Source organism: Lampetra planeri, chromosome 5 (genome assembly GCF_965212315.1).
Source record: "Lampetra planeri chromosome 5, kcLamPlan1.2.h2, whole genome shotgun sequence".
Lineage (NCBI taxonomy): Eukaryota > Metazoa > Chordata > Hyperoartia > Petromyzontiformes > Petromyzontidae > Lampetra > Lampetra planeri.
Genome location: NC_136111.1, coordinates 7469971 through 7491219, shown reverse-complemented (window position 1 = coordinate 7491219; position 21249 = coordinate 7469971). Strand labels below are relative to the sequence as shown.

The 21249-nt window shown below is 52.1% G+C and overlaps 1 protein-coding gene across 4 annotated transcripts in view; it reads left to right on the top strand.

Annotated features, from left to right (window-relative positions):
* OSBPL1A (oxysterol binding protein like 1A) overlaps positions 1 to 18352 on the top strand; it is an 82803-nt gene extending 64451 nt beyond the window's left edge. For all 4 annotated transcript variants that reach the window (XM_078594285.1, XM_078594283.1, XM_078594284.1 and 1 more), the window contains 11 exons: positions 2820 to 2895; positions 3440 to 3574; positions 3913 to 4010; positions 4852 to 5034; positions 5770 to 5877; positions 6387 to 6476; positions 7316 to 7436; positions 8024 to 8176; positions 9026 to 9149; positions 9841 to 9931; positions 14671 to 18352. In XM_078594285.1, coding sequence (XP_078450411.1) covers positions 2820 to 2895; positions 3440 to 3574; positions 3913 to 4010; positions 4852 to 5034; positions 5770 to 5877; positions 6387 to 6476; positions 7316 to 7436; positions 8024 to 8176; positions 9026 to 9149; positions 9841 to 9931; positions 14671 to 14773 — 1282 coding nt within the window. In that variant the 3' untranslated portion in view covers positions 14774 to 18352. The remainder of the gene's footprint in view (positions 1 to 2819; positions 2896 to 3439; positions 3575 to 3912; positions 4011 to 4851; positions 5035 to 5769; positions 5878 to 6386; positions 6477 to 7315; positions 7437 to 8023; positions 8177 to 9025; positions 9150 to 9840; positions 9932 to 14670) is intronic.
* Positions 18353 to 21249: the final 2897 nt, after the last annotated feature.

Here is a 21249-nt window from a genome sequence, read left to right as displayed (position 1 = left end):
TTGAAGATGATACCGCAAATAAATAGTCACGATCGCAGCTGGAAAAAAATCCATTTGATCTTCTAAGGTTGCTTGCTTGCCAACATCGTTTTATGCCGAGGGTTAAAATCCCCCAAATCTCTCCTGGACCTTAATGACGTTTGCGTGCAGTTTCAATTTGACAAACTTACACTGCATTACACCACCTGCTGTCAACTCGGCGTTTAGAGACTTGCGCTAAAATGGAAATTATCCGAGTGTTATTCTGCTTGTTCACATTTAAAAATGAGGTTTTTATTTTTTACGGATGGTGTTTCGCACCGACTGTTAAGAAAGGTCAGTGGGCCTGAGCAGGGCATGTCGCCAGAAGGGATGACGACGGCTCGTGGTCGAGACTTGCGGTGGAGCGGCAGCCAATGGAGAGAATGCTCCCGAGAGGAAACTCTCTCGGGGAGAAAGAGGAATGAAATTCGCTTGTGTGAAGGAGCACAGCCAGGATCGTTAGAGAGGTTGACAGCTTGTGGGCAGGGATGCCTTCCTTCCTTCTGCATTCGATTTATTGTGGCTGATGATGGTGATTTATTGTTTGTTTAGCTCGTAGGCTTTCACAACCAATATCATCCATAATAGATTTTTTTGTGTGGTCACCACATCTACGCCTCTATTTAAGGAACGAAACAGGTGGACTTCTCCACAAATCTGGCAGTCGCCTGATGAAGCTGGTTGTAATTACTGGCGAAACGTCGTTCTCAGTTTGTAAATGTTGTGGCTTGGCTCTCCAACCCACCGGTGTGCTGTACTAGTATACTACACTATACACTACACTACTATACACTATACCATACACTACTATACACTACACTAAACACTATACTATACACTACACTATTATACATTACTATACACTACACTATACACTACACTACACCGGTGTGCTGTACTAGTGACGAATTGGCCACGTTCTGTTGACGTGACAACCCTTACTAGTTGGCTGTGTCGGGTGGTGGCGGGTTTAACAACATTTAAATATTTTCGTGATCTAACCCAAAAAAACCTGGATTTACTGTTTTCTACCTTTGTAATAATTGCATTCAAAAACATCAACGAATGTACTTGGATGTGATTTTTGTACGTTTCTACGTATGTTAAACTTATTTTGCACCGTACGTAGCCAACCCTGCTTATCGGAGGTGCGGGTGAAGGACAACAAACTAAACACTAAAAAACGGTTTTAAAGAAATGAGAATTGAGTTTTCACATCTGTATGTGTAACACTTGTATTGTATAAGCTGCCAATTCCCCATTTGAGGCACCAATAATAACTAAATAATTTGTTGGGTGATGAATGCAATCGGAACGTGCAAACGCCTTCACAGCAGGGGCTTGCGCGCGAATGGAGCACGCGTGTAAACATTTCGCACATCCTCCCGCTTTGTCCAGCATCATTATAGAGCTCAGCTGTATTGCGTATTTTAAATGCAACACATTATCCTTCAATTCACTCTATCGATTTATACGCTGACTATTTTGGATTGACCGACTGACTCGCGTACATTCTCAAGATGTTCTATAGAGGAACTGGAAAGCAGTGCTGCATGACGATTGTGTTGCGTTTTGTTGTTAGAAAGATGACATTTGGTACATGTATGGTCAAATCTATTCTTGTAATTAGAAATATTGTGCGCGGTGTCTTTGTATTGTCTGGGACTTTGTTTTTTGTTTCGCTGCCTTGCCCAAGCTTGCGTTAAGTGTTGGCAAATTGGCAAGGAATTTACATAGTTATGCAATTTGTACATATATATGTTTATTTTTATTTATTTTAGTGACTTGCAATTACCTTTCCTATACTTTATGTACTGTTTCTTGGTGCTTTCTGACCCGCCCCTACTGGACATTTTGAAAAAGAGCTTTATAGGTCATCAGATTCCTCCAGGATAAATAAAGATTCTGATTCTGTTGGAAAACATTCTCCTACATTAATTGTTTTTCCTTTTCATTTTCGGCCTATGGAAGCTTGTATCTATTTCGAAGGGTTCTCAACGTAAATACGAAGTAAAAATTTGAACTCCATTTATTTCGCATACTTCCAAGAGTATGTGATACTAAAGCTGATAGAAAGTTGCCAGAGAGGTTCCGGCTGTTGGTGGTCTCAGTGTTTTATGCACCGTGCTTGGCCCCGTGGCTGGCGCGCTGTGCTCTGAACTCAGCGACCTTGGCTCGATTCCTGGCCATGGCTCACGTCCGCCGTGGGTGATATCCGAACCAGTGCTGGTACCACTTCACCGATCTGTACTGACCAATGTAGTGAAGTATGCTCAAACAAAACCTCCATGATCAGCAGTGGATTACCAGCCTTGAATACATTAATTAATATCTCATTTCCATGGCCCAACTCGAGGTTGAATGCAAACATTTGCCTAATTGCAACCTGATAACTGACCTGAGAAGTAAAGTCCCAGGGTTCAACTGTCCACGGAAAACTTGGGACAAATCCCAAGCGCTTGAGGACAGGCCAGGGAAGGTGTGGCCGCTTGCTCCACATGAGGAGCAGTCCAAATTGAGACTGCGGCCACCACCCACCAAGTCAGACACTCGCAAGATCCATTCCCTGCGGCATCGCAGCCATAATCGTTGAATGGATTGCTAACCTCGACATCAAACTATAATTGCTTCCCCAGCCATACGAAGAAGAATTTCATTTCTAACAAACAGAAAATATTATTTTGCCTTTTTTTGGCGTTCTTCCTTTTACCCAACAAAGGATTACCTCCTGGTGCACGCGCGTCTGCTCCTCGCGTCTGCTCCGCCTGAAAGCTTGTGCCGCCGTTGTGTGCTTCCAGGACCACCCTTCCAGCGCCCATGTTCTCCAGGAGCAACTTCAGCATCTGGAGCTTCCTGCGGAGGTGCATTGGCATGGTGAGGCCCGACCACCAGCCCTGCCGGGTTCTCCGCGCGCTGTGGCGTTCCATTTTGTTCGTGGCAGTGGGCAGCCAGCGGCGCTTCCTGCCACCTCGTCGCCCGCAATGCACCCGACCTCGTTGGATCCCGGAAGCTGAGCGGCGTCGAGGCCGGGTAGTGCCTAGATGGGCGACCGTCCGGGGCGGTGCAGGAAACTCTGTTGTACTCTACCTATATGCTCCTACGTCCATGCTTCTCCGCCTTCGCCAACCCGCACTGACGAGCGTGGTGCAGTACGGTAAAATAACCGACACGGCCCGCGCGGTGCTGGGAGGCGCTCATCCAGCAGTGGATTGACAAAAGGGATGTGCATCTACTTGCTTTGTATCGTAACTTGTAAGTATTGATCACTTGCCAATTCGGCATGCGCTGGGATCGATCAACGGGGCGGTGTTGTTGTTTCTTTCATTTGTTTCTGCTGACATTACTTCCACCTCCTTCTTCCCTCCTCCCCTCTCCCTCCTCCCCTCCCCCTCTTCCACACACGTTGTTACACTTGTAGGAGCTGTCCAAGATCACCATGCCGGTGATTTTCAACGAGCCGCTGAGCTTCCTGCAGCGGCTGTGCGAGTACATGGAGCACACGTACCTCATCCACAAGGCCAACACCTCCAGCAGCTCCATCGAGCGCATGCAGGTGCTGCTGCCCCTCTCCTTAGCTCCACATCTCTCCCCTAAACCTGTCGTCCTGTCCTCCGAAATATCTCGTCGCACCAGACGATGAGCTGGTACGTTTAGGGGGGGGCATCCAATTTGTTCGGGCAGCATTGTTCAGCTGACGGCATTCAAACATCGGCGCGGGGGAGAGATAAAGGTGGCTGGGCATAGCATTGATCCCACCACCCCCTCTTACCTCTTCCCTGCCCTAAATGATGCTCGCTCACAGCACTTGTTCCAACAGTTAGCGTGGCTGTACATCGGATCATATCCTTTCTTTCTGTGCGTGTGTGTGACGCTGGCCCCATTGGCTTGCAGTGCGTAGCCGCTTTTGCCGTGTCAGCAGTGGCATCGAACTGGGAGCGGACAGGGAAACCCTTCAACCCGCTCCTGGGAGAGACCTACGAAATGGTCCGGTGAGTCCTCCACCCCACCCCCACCCCAATGAACAAGTTAACATTAACGACGAGTTAATGTTAACGATATCGGTAATGCCCTCCATTTTGCACAGAAAAGCCTCGCAAGTTCTCGGGACGATCTTGTCAGGAGTGTGCTGCTACATTGGGAATTTTTTTTTCCATCAATTCCAATGTTAATGAGAGTCTGCCTTTCATGTGGGAGGGAACCGGAGAGCCTGGAGAAAGCTCCACACCACCATGCGTACAAGGTCCAGCATTCTACTGCTGTCTTGTGGCCACCTCGCAGGCCACGCTCACAATGCTCAGTATGCCCTGGCAGTCTGGCATTCAAGTATTAACCGGCTCGGCTTGCGAGGTCTCACAAAAGCTGAATAGATATCGGACGACCTCGTGTGATTCGGCTGCAGGTTAATTGTGACGGGTGATGTCACAAACAGGTGTCGCTGCTGGGTAACAACCCCGTGTCTGGTTGCCATGGGAGAGACAGAGAGAGAGGTGGCTCCAACGGCGCCGCGCCGAGCCGTCGGCAACTGCTTGAAACTAACTCCCAATGGGCGCACGAAAAACCCAAGCAACGCTCTTCGTGCTTTCCCGTTGAGCCCGTTGCATTGTTTTCTGCTGGCAAAGCGTCGTGGCTTCTCCTTCCGTCGAGTGTCACCGTCTCGTCCCGTTCACGGGTCATCGGGACGTGTCCTCCGGGAAGGTGTCCTGAGAAATCTTTGTTAGGGGAAGAATCCGAATTTCTGGGAGCATGTGGCCTAATGCCAACCCGGCCCTCGCTGTCCCCCACTTCAACCGCCCTTCGTCGCCTCACCACAATTTCTCACTGGCCATGCAGGGAGGACCTGGGCTTCCGGCTGGTGTCGGAGCAGGTGAGCCACCACCCGCCCATCAGCGCCTTCTTCGCCGAGGGCCTCAACAAGGACTTTGTGTTCCACGGCTCCGTCTACCCCAAGCTCAAGTTCTGGGGCAAGAGCGTGGAGGCCGAGCCGCGCGGAATCATCACGCTGGAGCTGCCCAGGTGCGCAGCGCTATCTTGTAGGAGCCTCCCCTGTCGATCTGCTGCTGGATGAAGGCCTCTCCCCCCTCCACGCCGTTGTGGGTCATCGGTCGTGAGGAGGGGGGTGGAGGTTGCTTGGCCAAACTTCACCACGCTGGTCAGTGCGGGGGGTTGATGGAGCGGAGAGCATACGTGTGGTATCTTTTTATTTTGATCGCTGCATCGCACGCTTTCAGATGCGCTTTCTGCAGCCGCTCTTCCTTCCGATATTAGGAAGCCACTGAAGCTAAGCACTTTTAAATCTAGATTGAAAAGTAATTTCTTTAGAACTGCTTTTTGTGTGTAGTTTGTTTGTCCCTGCCCTGCACCTCCGATTAGCACAGTTGTATACGTATGTTGCGGAAGAAGTTCTCCATACTACATACATACGAAGTGCAGAAGAGAAATGTGTTTTGTTACACTGCCCCCTTCCGGATGGTGGACTATAAAATGTAATTTTACTTTCTTGTGGAGAGAGACAGCTATGACCGTATCACCTGGAAATGTGCCTGAAGTCCGTTTTTATCTTGGAAGTTAAGCAGGACTTGGTAACGGTGAATCTCTGCACGTTGAGAGAGAAGCCTGCAATCATCAGCAATGGCGCATCCTGACTTTTAGTATGACGGCCGCTTGTCGTCAGCTGGCAATTTTCCCTTAAGGGAAATGCAATGAACTCACTGACTGTGTACGTTGTGCGCGTGCGCTTGGTTGCTGCAGGTATGGCGAGGCGTACACGTGGACTAACCCCAGCTGCTGTGTGCACAACGTGATCGTGGGCAAGCTCTGGATAGAGCAGTACGGCACGGTGGAGATCACCAATCACAAGTGAGCGTCGCCCGCCACACACACTTTCACCAGCCGCCCGCCGTCTCTCTGCCAGCTGCAGAATATCGCGTTCACCGTCCACAAAATCTTCCCGCTGTCCACTCACCTCCACCCCCCCTACCCCGCGCTACCGCTCCCCCTTTCATCTGGCTCCCTGTTCCTTTGATGTGCCCACCACTCCAGCAACCCTTGCTTTCTGTGAAAAGTCGGTGTAAACTAATTATACATTCACCTAACGTTAATTCAAAATAATTCTTGCTGGCGGTGTCTAACCGGTGGGCGCCAGGCGGTTACCGGTCTTTGAGCGGCACCGGATTGCAGCGTGCGCGGCACTCGAGTTCCAAGAAGCGCTCGCGATGGCGCTCGCTGCCTTTCACTGCTTGTGATTCACCCTCCTCCGGCCCCCCCCCTCCGCAATCCCCCCCCCCCCCCCCCCCATTCTCCCCGGGGAGTGTGTCGACGATGTAAACGATGTTGGCGAATCCGAGGTGAAACTTGTGTTTCTGCAGAACGGGCGACAAGTGCATGCTCACGTTCAAGCCCTGTGGGCTGTTCGGCAAGGAACTTCACAAGGTGGAGGGATACATCCTGGACAAAAAGTGAGTCCCAGGCTGACCACGTGCCCCGTTGCTGGCGCGCACGGCGAATGGTTACGGGACGTCGCTCGTGATTTGGGCGCATCTGGGGCGTAGCGGATTGTCTCTCTTCTCAAACGTCGACGGTCTCATGAGTGATGCCACTCTTTCCTTCGTAATCACTGCTTCTGGAGCCTCTGTAGGCCTCTTTAGTCACATGATGGATACACATAATAGAGGTAAAGGTGTAGCCTTATAGTTACTTAAACACGTAGCTGCTGGCACAAGGGCCTCCACCAGAGGGAGTGCAAGAGAGAGATCCCTTCTGGAGGGTATTTGGCCTACTCATCCACGCTGGCCAGACGTCTTCCAACAGATGACTAAGAGTACTGCGTGCAAATGAGTGTTTGCGGCATTGGTAGGGCGCCACGATGGCGATGTGAACTATTTTGCTTGTTATACAGGAGGTCATGGGTTTGATCCCGACTCTGATGCATGTATATTTATCGTTTGCGTGTTCTCCCCGTGGGACGCGTCCATTTTATCTCCACATTTAGAATCATGCGTTTATAAATGCTATAAATTTCCACATGAGCCACTTCTTTGAGCTATCATTTGTGGCCAGGTCGCTTCTAAAAAGAACTATACAGCTCAGTGGGCCTTACCTGGTAAAATAAAAATAGTAAATTAGTGGCGAGGGTTCAAGGCTTCGTTATCGTTCCGGGCACGTAATATCACCAAGCGGAAGAGCCGCAGGCCTCTGTCCGCGTTTTGCATGTGAAATTGTATTTTTTTTTTCTGCACGCTCGGTGTTTAAACGTTTCCACGGTTGTGCTGCGGTGGGCCCGTGCGTGGCGTGACAGCAAGAAGAAGGTGTCTGTGATCTATGGCAAATGGACGGAGGTGCTGTGGTCCGTCGACCCTGGCATCTACGAGGTGGGGAAGAAGAACGACAAGAAGTCCACCGAGAAGCTGGCCAAGCTGGTACGTCAAAGATAAATATCCCCTGTATAGCCGTAATGCACTGTTGGGGCAAGTGCTGTTAGCGAGTACCTATGAAGGCCGAGATGGCCCACGAGGGGGTGGGTGGCCAGCACCACCCCCGGCCGCCTTTCTCTCCCCAGTGGCGATGTTTATAAACAGCACCAGGTAATCATTTGAGGCCGAGTCCACCAAGCGGAGGCCCAGGACCGGTTCTGTTAATCGTCACTGGTTTTGGCCGTGACCGGGTATCGAACCCAGATCACCAGGTTTGTTGCTCAGCGCGCTAACCGCTGTACTACCGCTCCCTATACACAACAACAACAACAACAACCGCCATTCGCCACTAAGTGGCGGTGACGTCACGACGCTTGTGCCAGGCCATGTGCACCTTGAGGCCACGTGAAGTGTCGAACGCCCGCTGGCAGGAGGTCACGGGGCAGACCCAGGTGCCACGGGTCGACTGACTGAGATGACCGAGATGACTGGCTGATACACACACACGCATCCGTGGGGGGGCGCCCGGGAGCCTTTGCCCATAACATGGCGGTGCCAATAACGTGTGGGCGCCTTGTGGCGTGGCGGTGTAGGTGGCCGCGGAGTCGAGCGGCCCATCCGGCCAGCAGGCGGAGGCGGACGAGGCGGATGACATCCCCACGCCGGAAGTGCCGGAGACCGTGACGGTGCTGCCTGGGAGCAAGCTGCTGTGGCGCGTGCATCCGCGCCCCTCCAACTCGATACAGGTGCCTGCCCAGACAAGCGTGTCGTCAAGACGCGGGGGGGGGTGGGGCGGGGGGACACACACGGGCAACACGAGTGGTGGCACACGGAGGAAATAGGGAGATGGCATGAGTAATGCGACAACGCAGGGACACACGCAAGGGGGGGAAAGCTCAGACACTGGAAGACACTAAACATGGGCATGGGAAAATGTTTTTTCTTCAATGCAGTCCTCGCACGCGAGTCCATCGGGCATCTATTTGTCAAACGCTTCGGCTGTGCCGGTTTCATTTGTAGTCGAAAGCGGTCAGCGTGCTTTTGTTTAAATAAGCATTGGCAAGTGTTGATCTCTACTGGTGGTCCTGACCCAGTTGTGGAGGTGCCTTATTCGTTTGGAGGTGGATCAGTCTGTCATTAGGACAATTAGTTCCATACACACAGGGGTCCAGCCTCACCAGGTGGTGCTCATTTTACTCACCCCAGGTACACATTGATGATGATGACTGCGCTGTGTTGACCTTGGCCAGGGTTTGAACTCGCACATCCTGAACGAGAGTCCCGGCTACTCTTCCAAATTGTTTTCGTCATCGTCACTAAAGTTATATTTATATGAAGGACTGTTAGAACTGTTGCTATTCTTTGCTTTATTTAATTCCTGTCCTTCCGTTATATATAAAAAAAAAGTTGCACCTTTCGTAGCTGTCTATTTATGGCCATCCATCGCAAGTTTGTTTCCTGTGCGTTGAGAGGTGCGGGTAACTTGCGCACGGAAGAGAGGTTGAGCAATGAGAAATGTAGACGCGAGGTTGCAACTGCTGTTGCTACTGCTGCAGAGGTCACTGTCGGCCGCCCCCCACCCCCACCCTGTGCAGATGTACAACTTCACAAGTTTCGCGCTCACGCTGAACGAGATGGAAAAGGAGATGGAGGGACTGCTGGCGCCCACGGACTGCCGATTGCGCCCAGACATGAAAGCGATGGAGCAGGGTGACATAGGTAATCGCACGAACACCCGCCCGGCTGTAGCGCCCGCCGCCTCTTCGCACATCTTTACCCCCCTCCCCCTTCTCCGTTAACCCTGTCATCGTGCATCTCTTCTTGTCAATCCACTGCTGGATGAGGGCCCCCTCCCCATGCCACGCGGGGAGGCGACGCAATCGTTGACGCATTACAGAGGGTGAACGGGAAAAGTCAAGGTGCAGCCGTGCAATTGCTTGCTCATGCCACGACTGACTTGATGCGCCCCCACTAGAGGAACTGAAGAGAGTCCCACCAGAGAGGGTATTTGGCCTACTTCTCCCACGTTTGCCAGATCTCTAGTTGTACCTAATTAATACTGCTAAGTGGAGAGAGGCCGCGGGTATTTGAGAAACTTGCCCATTGAGGAGGTGCACGCTGGAATTACAGAGAGACGGAGGAACACACAGATAAGGAGACGTACACAAGGACACGGCGCTAGAAGCGTCGATACCCGGTGGTCAAGGCTAACAATGGAGTGTCAGCCAAAGGGGTGAACATGCCCCAGAGTGTATCCAGAGCGACGCAAACAGCTCGTGCTCAGGTGCCACGTGGATTGTCACATCGCATGAGCGTGAGAGATGGTGACTATTCAGGGGGGTGGGCCGTCATCCCGTAGTGGATGGCTGACGATGATGATGTCGTTTGCGCGTTCGTGCATGTCGCTCAGACCTTGCCGGCGAGGAGAAGAACAGGCTAGAGGAGAAGCAGCGAGCGGCGCGCAAGCAGCGTGCCAAGACTGAGGAGGAGTGGCACACGAGGTGAGACCTGATACACCCCCCCCCACCCTTTCCCACCTTTACCACAACCTTTGCCTCACACCCCTGGGGTAATACAAAACTGCAGAGTGGCTGCTAATAAAAACCAGGGCTGACTTCCTCACTGAATGTTTTCTGGCCCCCCGCTGTCGAGCTGGGAGGAGACCCACGTGACTCGCCATAGCCGAGAGGCGTCGTGGAAGCGAGTCTTAAGAGTAGATTCGAATTGGAGACTCGCCGATTTGAGTTGTACACTTGGTAGCTGCTCTCCGAAGGGGGTGGGGGGGAGGGGCAGACCCCATCTACTTTGCTCTGCCACTGCACGTCGTTCTATCCTGGGGAGCGATGCATGTTTGGCCTTCCGCGAAGGGGGTCACATTTGAGTTTTGTTAACATCTCGAGGTAATGTCGAATAGTATCGGTCGCGGAAGAGGATTGGTCAAATGGTAACGCTAGTGGTATTGGCAGGAAAATGAAGATGGTCGCTTGAATGCTGGTAAAATCTAACGGAAAATTAGTATTTAGTTAAATTATTCAACAACAAAAAACACAACGCATGAGTCGCAATGCTCGCATGAGCCACGTGCACCCCGACTACGCCACAGCAATCGTAACTACGCGGTCCCCTCGTTCTCCTCGTCAGGAAATGGATGAATAATCTTTCTCGGCAAATCACCTCGGCGGAGTAAACGCCATCGATTTGGGTCGCCCATTTTGACACGCTTGACTCGCATCTATAAATAAATACTTTTGACCGGTCTCGCGGCGGCCGAAATCGCCCTCCCCTCATCGCTCCGTAAACGCGCGCATGCTCACTTGGTAGCGTCGTCGACCGATTAAAAAAAAAAAACCACACCATAGGTTGGTCCAATGAGGCCGTCACTCCTCGCGTGTATTAACCTCTCTGCTCCCAAGCTCCTCTTGAAACCTTTCGCCTCCTGTGCTTTCTAGGGTTGAGCCGACACACTCCAGGTAAAGCCGCGCGTTCTGCCTGCGTTTTTGCTGGCACGCACATGCGTGCGTGTGCGAATGCCTTTTTAACACCGATAACATTTTTGTTTCTGTCGTTACCCCCCCCACTACCACCACCACCACCACCACTACCCTGGTGCTCTCCGAAAAGGCAAAACATTCCAAATGGAAGGTGTGCAGCTTTTGGAGGCTCGGGTCCCCCGCGGCCGCTGCTGGCTCTAAACGCGGTCGTGCCGCGTGGGGGAATCTGTGTGTCGCGGGTTTAAAAAAAAAAAGCTATAAAAAAAAACTGCCGTGTGTCTTGAGAGGGGGAGAGCCCTGGGCCTGTGCTGGCTGGGTGCCAGTCCAAATTATCGTCACTGTTATTATTGTTAAAGCTTTAGCGGTTGGGGAAACATTCCTCTACAATTTAATTTAATGTGATTTTTTTTCTTGAGAGAGACGCCCTTTTAGTGTTCAGCTCGGTGGAACTGTCAGCAGCTGCCTTGTCAGCAGCCTGTGACCTGAACCACGGCTCTCAAGCTCTCAACTCCCCTCTACTCTCATGCACGCGGCATTTTTTTTATCTTGTTGACCAAAACGCAACCCTCCCCTACCCTCACACCACCCCCCCCCCCCATAAAAAATCACAAATAATCTGGGAACGTGCAAAGCTTCTGCCGTAACTGCAGTGTGTCGCCACGGGGTTGTGTTGTACGCGTTGAGCGTGAACGAGTTCTTTGTCTTGTGCATGCCATTTGGCGGTTGGCTGGCGAGCAACGTTACACATCCTGCAGCGGGTGCCGGTCGGCGCTGTGGCTACCCTGGCGCGCCGGCGGACGTTCGTCGTACGCGGCACTGGCGAAGTTGCGTAGCTGGAGACCCGTCCCGTAAACGCGGAAACGTTGGGCCGACGTCGGTCGCCAAAGGGTTCCAACCGCTTGACAACGTTGTCAGGCGTGCTTGGGAGTCCCGTCGGTTTCATTTAGACGGCTCTTGCGGGAGACGCCTCCTCGGGCACGCGCTAATTCTGTCGGAGCAGACGAGTCGCACAGGCTCGCGTGTTTGAGGAAGTGAGAGTCGCGCGGCACAGCAGGGCGATGCGACCCGATGCCGTAGGCCAGCGGTGGGGGGAACATTGCCACTTAATTGCACGCGTCCTGCAGCCTCGCGAGGCCTACCGCTTGCAGACGGCCCGCAGACAACGTTTATCTGTTGCTGCAAGCAGCTTGGCTGCACTAATCCGTACTCGAGGGTAGTGTTAACATTAAACGTGTTAGTGAGAGGAGAGCAGACGCAGGTCTCGCATCGGTGCGGTCAATGTGTTATCGCTAATTATTTTCTGCATTGTTATCGGACACCGATGAGCCGTGCACGCGTCGGCGTGTGGCCCGCCGCACGTATTTGAAAGTGCCATTTTGCTCTCGGTAAGGGAATCGTTTCCCACCGCTGTCGCCAGTGGCACATGGAGCACCTGCGCGTGAACTGCCTGCAGGACATATGTAGTGCGCGTGGCCCGGAGAGGCGCAAGCTAATTGTGCCGTCACCGTGGTCGTGGTGGTTATGGTGGTGGTCGTGGTGCCGCCGCTATTAGCGATTTGTTCTTATGGAACTGTCAACTGGTGGTGATTTAGCAAACGCACCGTGGCAAGACCCCGGGTCAAGTCGGAGGTTCTTGCTGCTCAACCGAGTATGTGGTCCCGCTCATCTTCCCGTGGCGGCCATAAGCCAGCAGTGGAAATTCCACATTTCTATGGCAGGGTCCAGTCTTGGAACAAGGTGACCACTGTTGACATCCCATGAAGTGTAGTAGGGAACCATTTTATTTAATTTGTCCCCGAAGGGACGATGGATTGGCTCGAACCCAAATTTGGATTTGAACTCACAACATTGCAGATGTTGTGAGTTGTGCTCGAACCACTGTGCTAGTCTGCCCGAAACAATAACGGAAACTAACCAAGCGCACAACACGGCTGTTCCACTGCTGCCACTGCATATGCAGAACTGTGCTACGTTTTGAAGCCACCCAAATTTTCTTGGGAGCTAAATTAACGGAGTTACATGAACAATGCTATCAAACTTTTGTGCGACAGTGTTTACCTACGAAAAAAGAATCTGCCTTTGTCATCTTGGGAAAGCTTTGCATAAACGAGGCAGCCACCACCGCCACCATCATCAGCCGCTCTTTAATTCCGACCACAGCCCAATCCATGAACGCCGTCGCCGCCGTGTGTGTGTATGATGCGCGGAGCAAAACCGTTCTTTCCAACGGCTTTGCTCGATCAGACGAACGGGGGGGGGGGGCAAGTGAAGCTTTGCACGTCTAGTAATCCGGCTCTATTTGTCGATGCCCAGGTTGCAGTGTGTGTGTTTTTTGTCATCGTCGTCATTAGTCGATCGGTGTTGACTGTAGAGCGTGGTGTGAGTTGCTGTGTGAGTGTGAGTGGCGGTGGTTAGTTGTGCCCTGTGGTAGTGTAGTTCCTGTCCAGCACGGCCTATGTCACCACGCTGAGCTGCGTCCGTCTCAAAACGTGCTCTTAAGGGTCTGATTCGCGTACGGACAAATGTCCGTCTTTTACTTCTTTTCCACCGGGGCCGTGCCAACCCATCCCCGGTAGTCGCCAGGTCGGTTTTTCCACTGCAGAACCTGAGCCGTGCCACTGTGACGTCACACGCAAATGAACATGTGACTTTGGCATCAAACCTCCCCAAGTGTGCTTACTGATGGAATGCACATGTCAACAAAAAGTATTATCGCCACCCTTGGCCCTGCTTGGCCAATTCATATATTGTGTGTGGCACACGTGTTACAGTTTGGTTCTGACTCGGCTCGGCAAAGAGCCAGTGGAAAGCCACCTGTACCCACGAGGCCGCCGCTCCACGCTCCACGCGCGCTGGCAACGGCAGCTCGGATGTGGTCGGTGGAAAAGGGGGGGCTCCCTTGACGTCTCCGGTAACGTTTCAGCCGTTTCACCCAGACGTGAACCTGGCTCAAAGCGTTGCGTCTCTCGCGGTCGAACAGGCGTGGAGAGCGCGGCTCGGGTTGCCACCTCCTTGAGGCACAAAAGAATCGGAATGGAGGAGGCCTACGTGTAAACGCCTCGAGTGTGTGTGCATATTGGACTTCTTTCGCGCACCGTACTTAGCCAACCGTGCTAACCAGAGGTGCGGAGGAAGGACAACAAACTAAACACACAAAACCATGCTAATCCACGCCTCCGATTAGCACGGTTGGGTACGTACGGTGCGAAAGAAGTTCGAGATACTTAGAAAAAAAAAGTGGTGTAGTGTTACGCAACTGACAGAACCTGGGACTTGTATCCTGGAAAGACTTAGATCTCCCAGGTTTGGTGACCTCAAAAGGAGGTCGATTCTGGGAAAGCCAGGACAGGTGGCAACTCTAGGCGGTGCGCATCTCCAATTGGCGGCCGTGAGCAGTCGGTACATTCCTCACCGTGTGAACGACCCTGGACGTGCTCCTTATGGTGCTGTTGCTCTTGGCTAGAAGAATCGTGTTTGTGTGTGTGTGTGTATTTGTGTTTTTCTACCGTTTATCTCTAGCCGGGGGCCTAAGTCGCTCGACTGCATTCTAAAAATCTAGAGAATCTATTTGATTTTGTTGTTATGTTGGACTGCGGATTGCGATGCAGACCGCGCGACTGCCGGCATTGGTTTCTTCCTGACCGCCTCTCACCCGTGCGTGCCTGCGTGTTTGTGTTTGGTTGCGTGTGTGTTTGTGTGAATCTGTGCGCGTGCGCGCGCCTGTGTATGTTCACCTTACCGCCTCCCAGGTGGTTCCGGCAAGACTTGAACCCCCACACGTCCACCGCGGACTGGATCTACGAAGGAAATTACTTTGACCGTCGGTATGAAAACTGCCCCAACATCTTCTAAGGGAGCCTACGGGGCCACCGCCACCGCCGCCACCACCAACTCTACCCACCACCTCCAGCTCCGTTTGCTTCCCAGCTCGTCCTCTCTACCCCCCTCGCTGGACCTTGCAGCCGGAGAAGGGGGCGGGGGGGGGGGCGGCAGTAGCGCTTCTTGGACTGACGTCGCGTGCGCAGAACCCATCTCGAACTTTGCACGGCCGGTGATGACGATGACGGCCCGTCGGGCCGACCGAACTGTGGGGCAACCGGCTCCACCGTCAAAAGGATAGGCACCATCCTCCCACCATCCTCCCACCCCACTACCGCTCCCACCGCCGCCGCGTGCAGCCCAACCTCCGTGTAACTTATGGTCGGCGCGACGTGCGCGGGAGGGCACAGCCGGGCGACGGTCACTCCCCCACGCTGTTCAAAATACCCAATGCTAACGGGACACTGTAGGGATTTTAGCAGGTGACTATCATGTCGGTATCTTCGTGTGCTGTTGGTTTATTGTTTTTATTTACCCACCCCGCCAGATCGCACTTTTTTTTGTGTTCCTTTAAACTTATCGGTCTTGTTTAGTTCCTGATACAGTTTCTCGACTCGTAGCTATCCCTCCCCCCGGTCCCCCTCCCCCCTTCTTCAAGTGTCCCAATGTGTTTTAAAACGTTGTGTCCGTCTGTGCCGTAAGAATGTCTTCACACAAGGGTGTCGTAGCTGTTATTTTAAACCCGCAAGCCGAATTTTGTGCTGTATAGGTAACTACAACCTCGCCCTCTATAATCACCCACCGCCCAGGCGTTCCCTAATAAATGAAATATTTAAAGGTGAGTATTGCAGATGTAAAGCAAAACAAAACATTTAATGTGAACGTAACGTATCAGTTAAACTGCCAGAACATTTATATTTGAATTTAATTGACCCAAACATTTTTTGATAAAGGCTTTGAACTTCGACAAAGAACCGCATTTTTCCTTCATAAACCATTGGTGCCATTTCGCAAAAAAAAAAAATATTCTGTCAGTTTAACGACCATGCGCTCTAAGCCCACGACTTGGTGTATCCCCACCAACGATGTAAATGTGTCTTTTCAAATCTCAGCCCATATCAACGTAACCTGTAACGCGCAGCTCGACGGGTAATGAGAATTGTCGGCCGATTTTTCTATTTTACCCGCAAACCCCGCTCCCCGTTTAACGATGAAACGCTTTGCATGCCTTCAATACCGCGCAAAAAAACGCCTGCGCCGGATTCACCACAGGAGATCCCCCCGTCCCTCGTACCCAGCCGCTGCAGTGAGGCAGAGCCGTGAGAGATTAACTCGAGACCTGGGCTGCCCAAACTGTGCCTGACCCTATGAGCCACATACCAACATCCTCACATAGCCTAACACACACACACGGTGCTCACACCGATCGACTTTGGAGTTTTAAATTTAGAAATCTGGTCCCGGGAGTGCTCACGACTGGCTCTGCTGCCAGGGGCGAGTATCCCAGGGCCTCTCCCGCTTATGCGGATTTCCCCCCACCTCCCCCCCCCCCGTTTCAAATAAAGTTATGTTGAAAAGTAAAAAAGAATTAGCGGACGTCTCTGTGGAGCCACGCTTGAATTGCCTGGGAGCGAGAGCTGGATGCGGATCGCGAGCCGTGGGTTTGTGGGCCCACTCCTCGTGTCTCGTCAGAGTGGTTTTATTCGTGACTCATCGCCCTGTGGGCTCTCGCCTCAACCTCCCTCCCCTCTTTCCCTCTGAACCCATCCACCCTTGCGGTCATCCATCCTGGACCCTACAACAACAACAACCACATTCTCACTAAGAGGGGGGGGGGGGGTGTTACCTCGCCTTTCCACCGCGGACACTCACGTGCGCGTGCGAGTTTGCGTATCTTCTGTGCGCGCGAGCGTGCTAATTGGCGGCGTCGTGATCTGCGCACTCCGCTACGATCCTGGCCGCTTGGGTTGAACTCCCTCTGGGCCGACTCTGTTTTAACGGAGTCTACCTGCTGCTGTGTTTGTGAACATCGTCGCGACGCAGGCGGCCGGGACACGGTGCTTCCCACGCCATCTCCCCTCGTGCGCCATGCTGGCCCTGTTCGGCGATCGCTATCGGCACCTTTCCCCCCCCACCCGCTCCCAGGCCTGTCAAGGCTACACGGGGATTTTGGCGATGGTGGGGGGGGCGGCTCTATCTTTGTGCGAGACTACGAGCGTGTCCGTGTTGTGCTGATTTGTAACGTGACGTGTGTGGTCGGGGGGGGGGCAGCGCCTACCAAAGTCGGGGGGGAGAGAGGGGGGGGGGGACCTTATTCTCTCGTGAGCCCCCCCCCCAACCTTTCCCACCGTCCTCTCTTCGGGCTGCTGAGATCTGTGCCGCGTGCGTCTTTGGTGGGAGCTGGAACCGCCGAACAATCCGTAACTTATTTGTAAAGTTTATTCTGTGCCGATGCAATTGGTGAAAACAAAATAATAATAATAATAATAACCGATGTCGACGACTTGAGACGAATGTTGCGTTGCTGGGAGCTGCAAGACGAATTATGGACATGTAAGCAATATGGTGTAATGTATATTTTTTTATATAGCTTCTCTATCCGTGTTTAATTTTGGAGAGTTATACTGGTGTTATGTATTTTTGTTATAGCCTACTTGGACATCTGTTGTTGGGTTGGAGTGGCGCTTGGAATTTTATCTTTTTTTATTTTAATATTTCTTGATTTTCCCTCTTTACCTCTTGGCAGATTTCCACATTTGCCCCTCCCCCCCCCCTTGCACTCTTCAGCCCCTCAGAACATTAGGATGCAAACCATGCTGCAGGGCAGGCGAGACGGACGGCTGCCCAACAAAGGGCTTGAGCAGGTTATACAAATGCAGGGTGATCCATTTATAGATACCTCACCGATTTCTCCCGATGCTCCTAATCTCTTCTCAACAGGTGGTTGAATGTTGCGAAACGATTTTGTCGAGGTGTGTGGAAGACGTGCAAGAGGCTTTGAAATTAAATGTTTAATTTTGCGACGATTTCTCCCTCTTCTTTTCAATGGGGTACCTATAAATGGATCGCCCTGTGGACAACCGTTAAACGACTTTTGGAGGAATCTGATCGCAAGCTCATCTCTGTATTCTGGCTGTCGCTGCAAATGCAGCCTGCATTTGAAACGCCGGGTGTCTGAGCAGAGAGACGGCTTGCTTGGGCGATTCGGGTGTCTGGTGAAATCGGAGCGCGCACACTCGGCTGACGGTATGCTTGGGCGATTCGGGTGTCTGGTGAAATCGGAGCGCGCACACTCGGCTGACGGTATGCATGGGGCGAGGTTGGTTGGTTTGCCCCCTAATGTGTCTGGAGAGGGTTGTTGAACTTCGCAAAGTGGCATTGGGCCGAAGGAATGCGCGAATCTATGAGCCGAGAGCGCCCTCTGGTGGCATATTCAGGGCATTGGACTTCCCCCACCCCCTCCCACCCACCCCTCGTCGAGAGAGCATTGTAATTCCAGCACTTCAACACGTGTTCGTGAGAGCCATAGGCTGCAATCTTTATCAAGAGATTTTGGTTTATGTAAAATGTTTCATATTGCACAATAAAGGTGATGCTGTGGCATAAAATGTATTAATCGTAGTGCCTGTTTCGCGTTTGCTTCATTTTCCCATTTGTAAGTTTAGCATCGTAATATCACAATGTCAAAACGGAGGCCTTATTTAACTGGACGGGACCCACATTAATGCTAAAAAGTTCAACACTGGACCACTTGACTCGTAGACTTTTGCACACTGTTCCCAAATAATTGCATATCGCCCATACACTTAGTTCCAATAGACTTACATTGGGCCCAAAGACGTCCCAATAGCCGGTCGGCCAATATCGTACTCGGAGAGACGGAGACTCTACATTAGATCCATAGACTTATATAGGGCCTACAGTTGATCCCTTAATATTGTACTGATCGCATAGACTTACAAACTCAATTGGGACTCCAAAAAGCAATCGCTATTCCGCACTGGCAGACGAATTCCCATTTGGCAGACCAGGTGCTGAGTCAAGCTGAGCCCACAGGGACGGATGCCCCAGGATATCGGGCTCCAAATAAAACCATTAAAGTATTATTACATATGGCCCAAGACGTAAAGCGTTTTGTCTTCCACACGACCCAGACTTACGCGAGACCCATTAACTTGCATTCGACCTCCATAATAGGACTCTTTGACACGCAACTCATAGGCTAACGTAGGGAACACGATCCTTATAGCCTGCCGTTTGGGCCACGATATGTTAATTAGCTCGCCTGGTATACACTGGTCATGGGTTCGATGCCTGTATATTTGGAGTTATAAATTGGAGTTGTATATTTCGTGTCTCTCTCCGTGGTCGCGTGGTTTTTTTTCCTCCGGTTTTTCTCTCCACATCTAGAAACTTGCGTTTCTAAATGCTTACATTTTTACACGATAAGCCACTTCGTTCAGCGATCGTTTGTGGCCAGGTCATTACTGAAAAAGAGCTATACAGCTCGGTGGGCCTTACATTATAACAACAAATAAAGCCGTGCAGTTTACGTGCCGTAACCCCAACGCGATTATGAACCCAAAGCGACCAAGGCCGTGGGGGGCTTCATAGTTTATTGTCACTGGCATCGGGTAACAAGGGGGCTCAGTCTCACGGAACACAAACAGGACTCGACTGTTAAAGGCCAGAGGTAGATTACCAAACTTCACAACAGTGATTGTCACCCACGTGTTTGCGTAATTACACAGCAGCCCAGTTTTGCGGTTGCACCAAAAGCATCGTAGTTGAGCGCACCGCGACAGACAACGTTTTAACGCGTCGATGCGCATGGGGGGGGGGAGAACACAACTTGTTATGCAACCCAAAAAAACAAGCACCGTGGGGACCACCGGGGGGGGGGTGGGGACCACCGGGGGGGGGGGGGGGGTGGGGACCACCGGGGGGGGGGGGGGGCCTTCATTGAACTCATCATGATGCCAAGTCACGGTTGCGTAAATATTTTCCGGAGCTCGGCGCCGGACAGCTCCAGGTGGACATAAAGCCCTGCCTGGGTTCACCACCCCCACCGTCGCATGACACCTAAACGCAGACCCATGGAGAGAACAACGATGGCGCATTGCTCGCCGTGTTCAAGTTGCCACTGTTGTGTACAGCTCTTTCCGACGCGTTTCCGGCAACGATGTCCGACGTTTCGCAGGGTGTCCTCCACTTGTGGATATGGGGGGGGGGGGAAGAGTTCATGAATTCACCCTCCTGAATAAGCCCTCCCCCCTCCCCGTTCACCAGCAAGCGGATCTTCAATCCGGCACGACCGCCCTGAAAAACCCCCCACGAATCTTGAGTATATTTTATTGTATTCATTTCTGACCGTGGAACAACGACGGAAATCATCTCGCCACGTGAAGCCGACCGAACGCGGTGCACGTGCTCGGGACTGGAGGCGGTGCATCGGTTCAATCACGATATACACACGCGTCAACACCGTGTGCGTGAGAACCGATTGCAACATTCAGTTCCTATACTGTGACTGTATTAATACATCATGTTTGCGATGCTCCCGCCCTTCGTTTAATCTACTGACGGATTTAGGCCTCCGCACGCCGCACGGGTGAGTCGCGCGGGTTACCTGGTCAGACTTGACCGCGCTGCTCAGTGCGGGTTGGTGAAGGATGCGGGGACCATAGAAGTGCAGTACAATAACCGACGTTGTTGCACCGCGGCCTATCAAACCCGTCAATTGTGTTGTTGTCCACGCTGGTCACCCATCCAAGCGAGCCACTTCTCAGCCTTGCCTTTGGCCTTTTGAGATCGAGGACGTTCGTAGTGAAATGTTTAAGTTGTTGTTGTCGTAGGCTGAGCCCTGGTATACAAATCGGCATCACTTAAAATTGTCTCGCCTCACTCTACGGTTGTTGTTGTTGTTGTGTGTGACGCCGGGCACTTCTCGGGAGTCGATGGGTTTGGCGGACGCATGTCGCTTGCAAAAGAAATCAACACAAGCCCACGACACGTGCTGGCCACGAGGGGGTGTCTCTCCAGGTGCCCTGAATACCACGACTGACAGGCGTAGACTTTGAAAGGGAAACCTGGCAAAGCCCTGGGAAGGCAGGAGGTTCGGTGCCACAGGCTGGAGGCGAAATTGTCGAGCTGTGTTCACTCATTTTCCGGGGGGGGGGGGGGGGAAGGAAATTTTCGCCGATAAGCCAACATCAGTGTGAGGGGCTGCCACACGTTTGAAACCAGTGGGGATTTGACAGCAACACGATGATGATGATGATGGGGCTGTTGTTTTCACATTTCTTGTGTACTGTGACTCGCGGGCCTTGCAATGGAGAACCCCTCTCTACTGTATTTGGTACTGGGTGAGCGAGTCGGTTCGGGTAATGCTCGCGTTACTATTCGGTTGGTCCTGTGTGCTCGTGGCAGGTTATAATGATGGCCAGTGAGAAGGTTGGTACTTACTCAAGGATGCTTGCTTAGGGCGAGGGTCGTTTTTCGCAACCGAC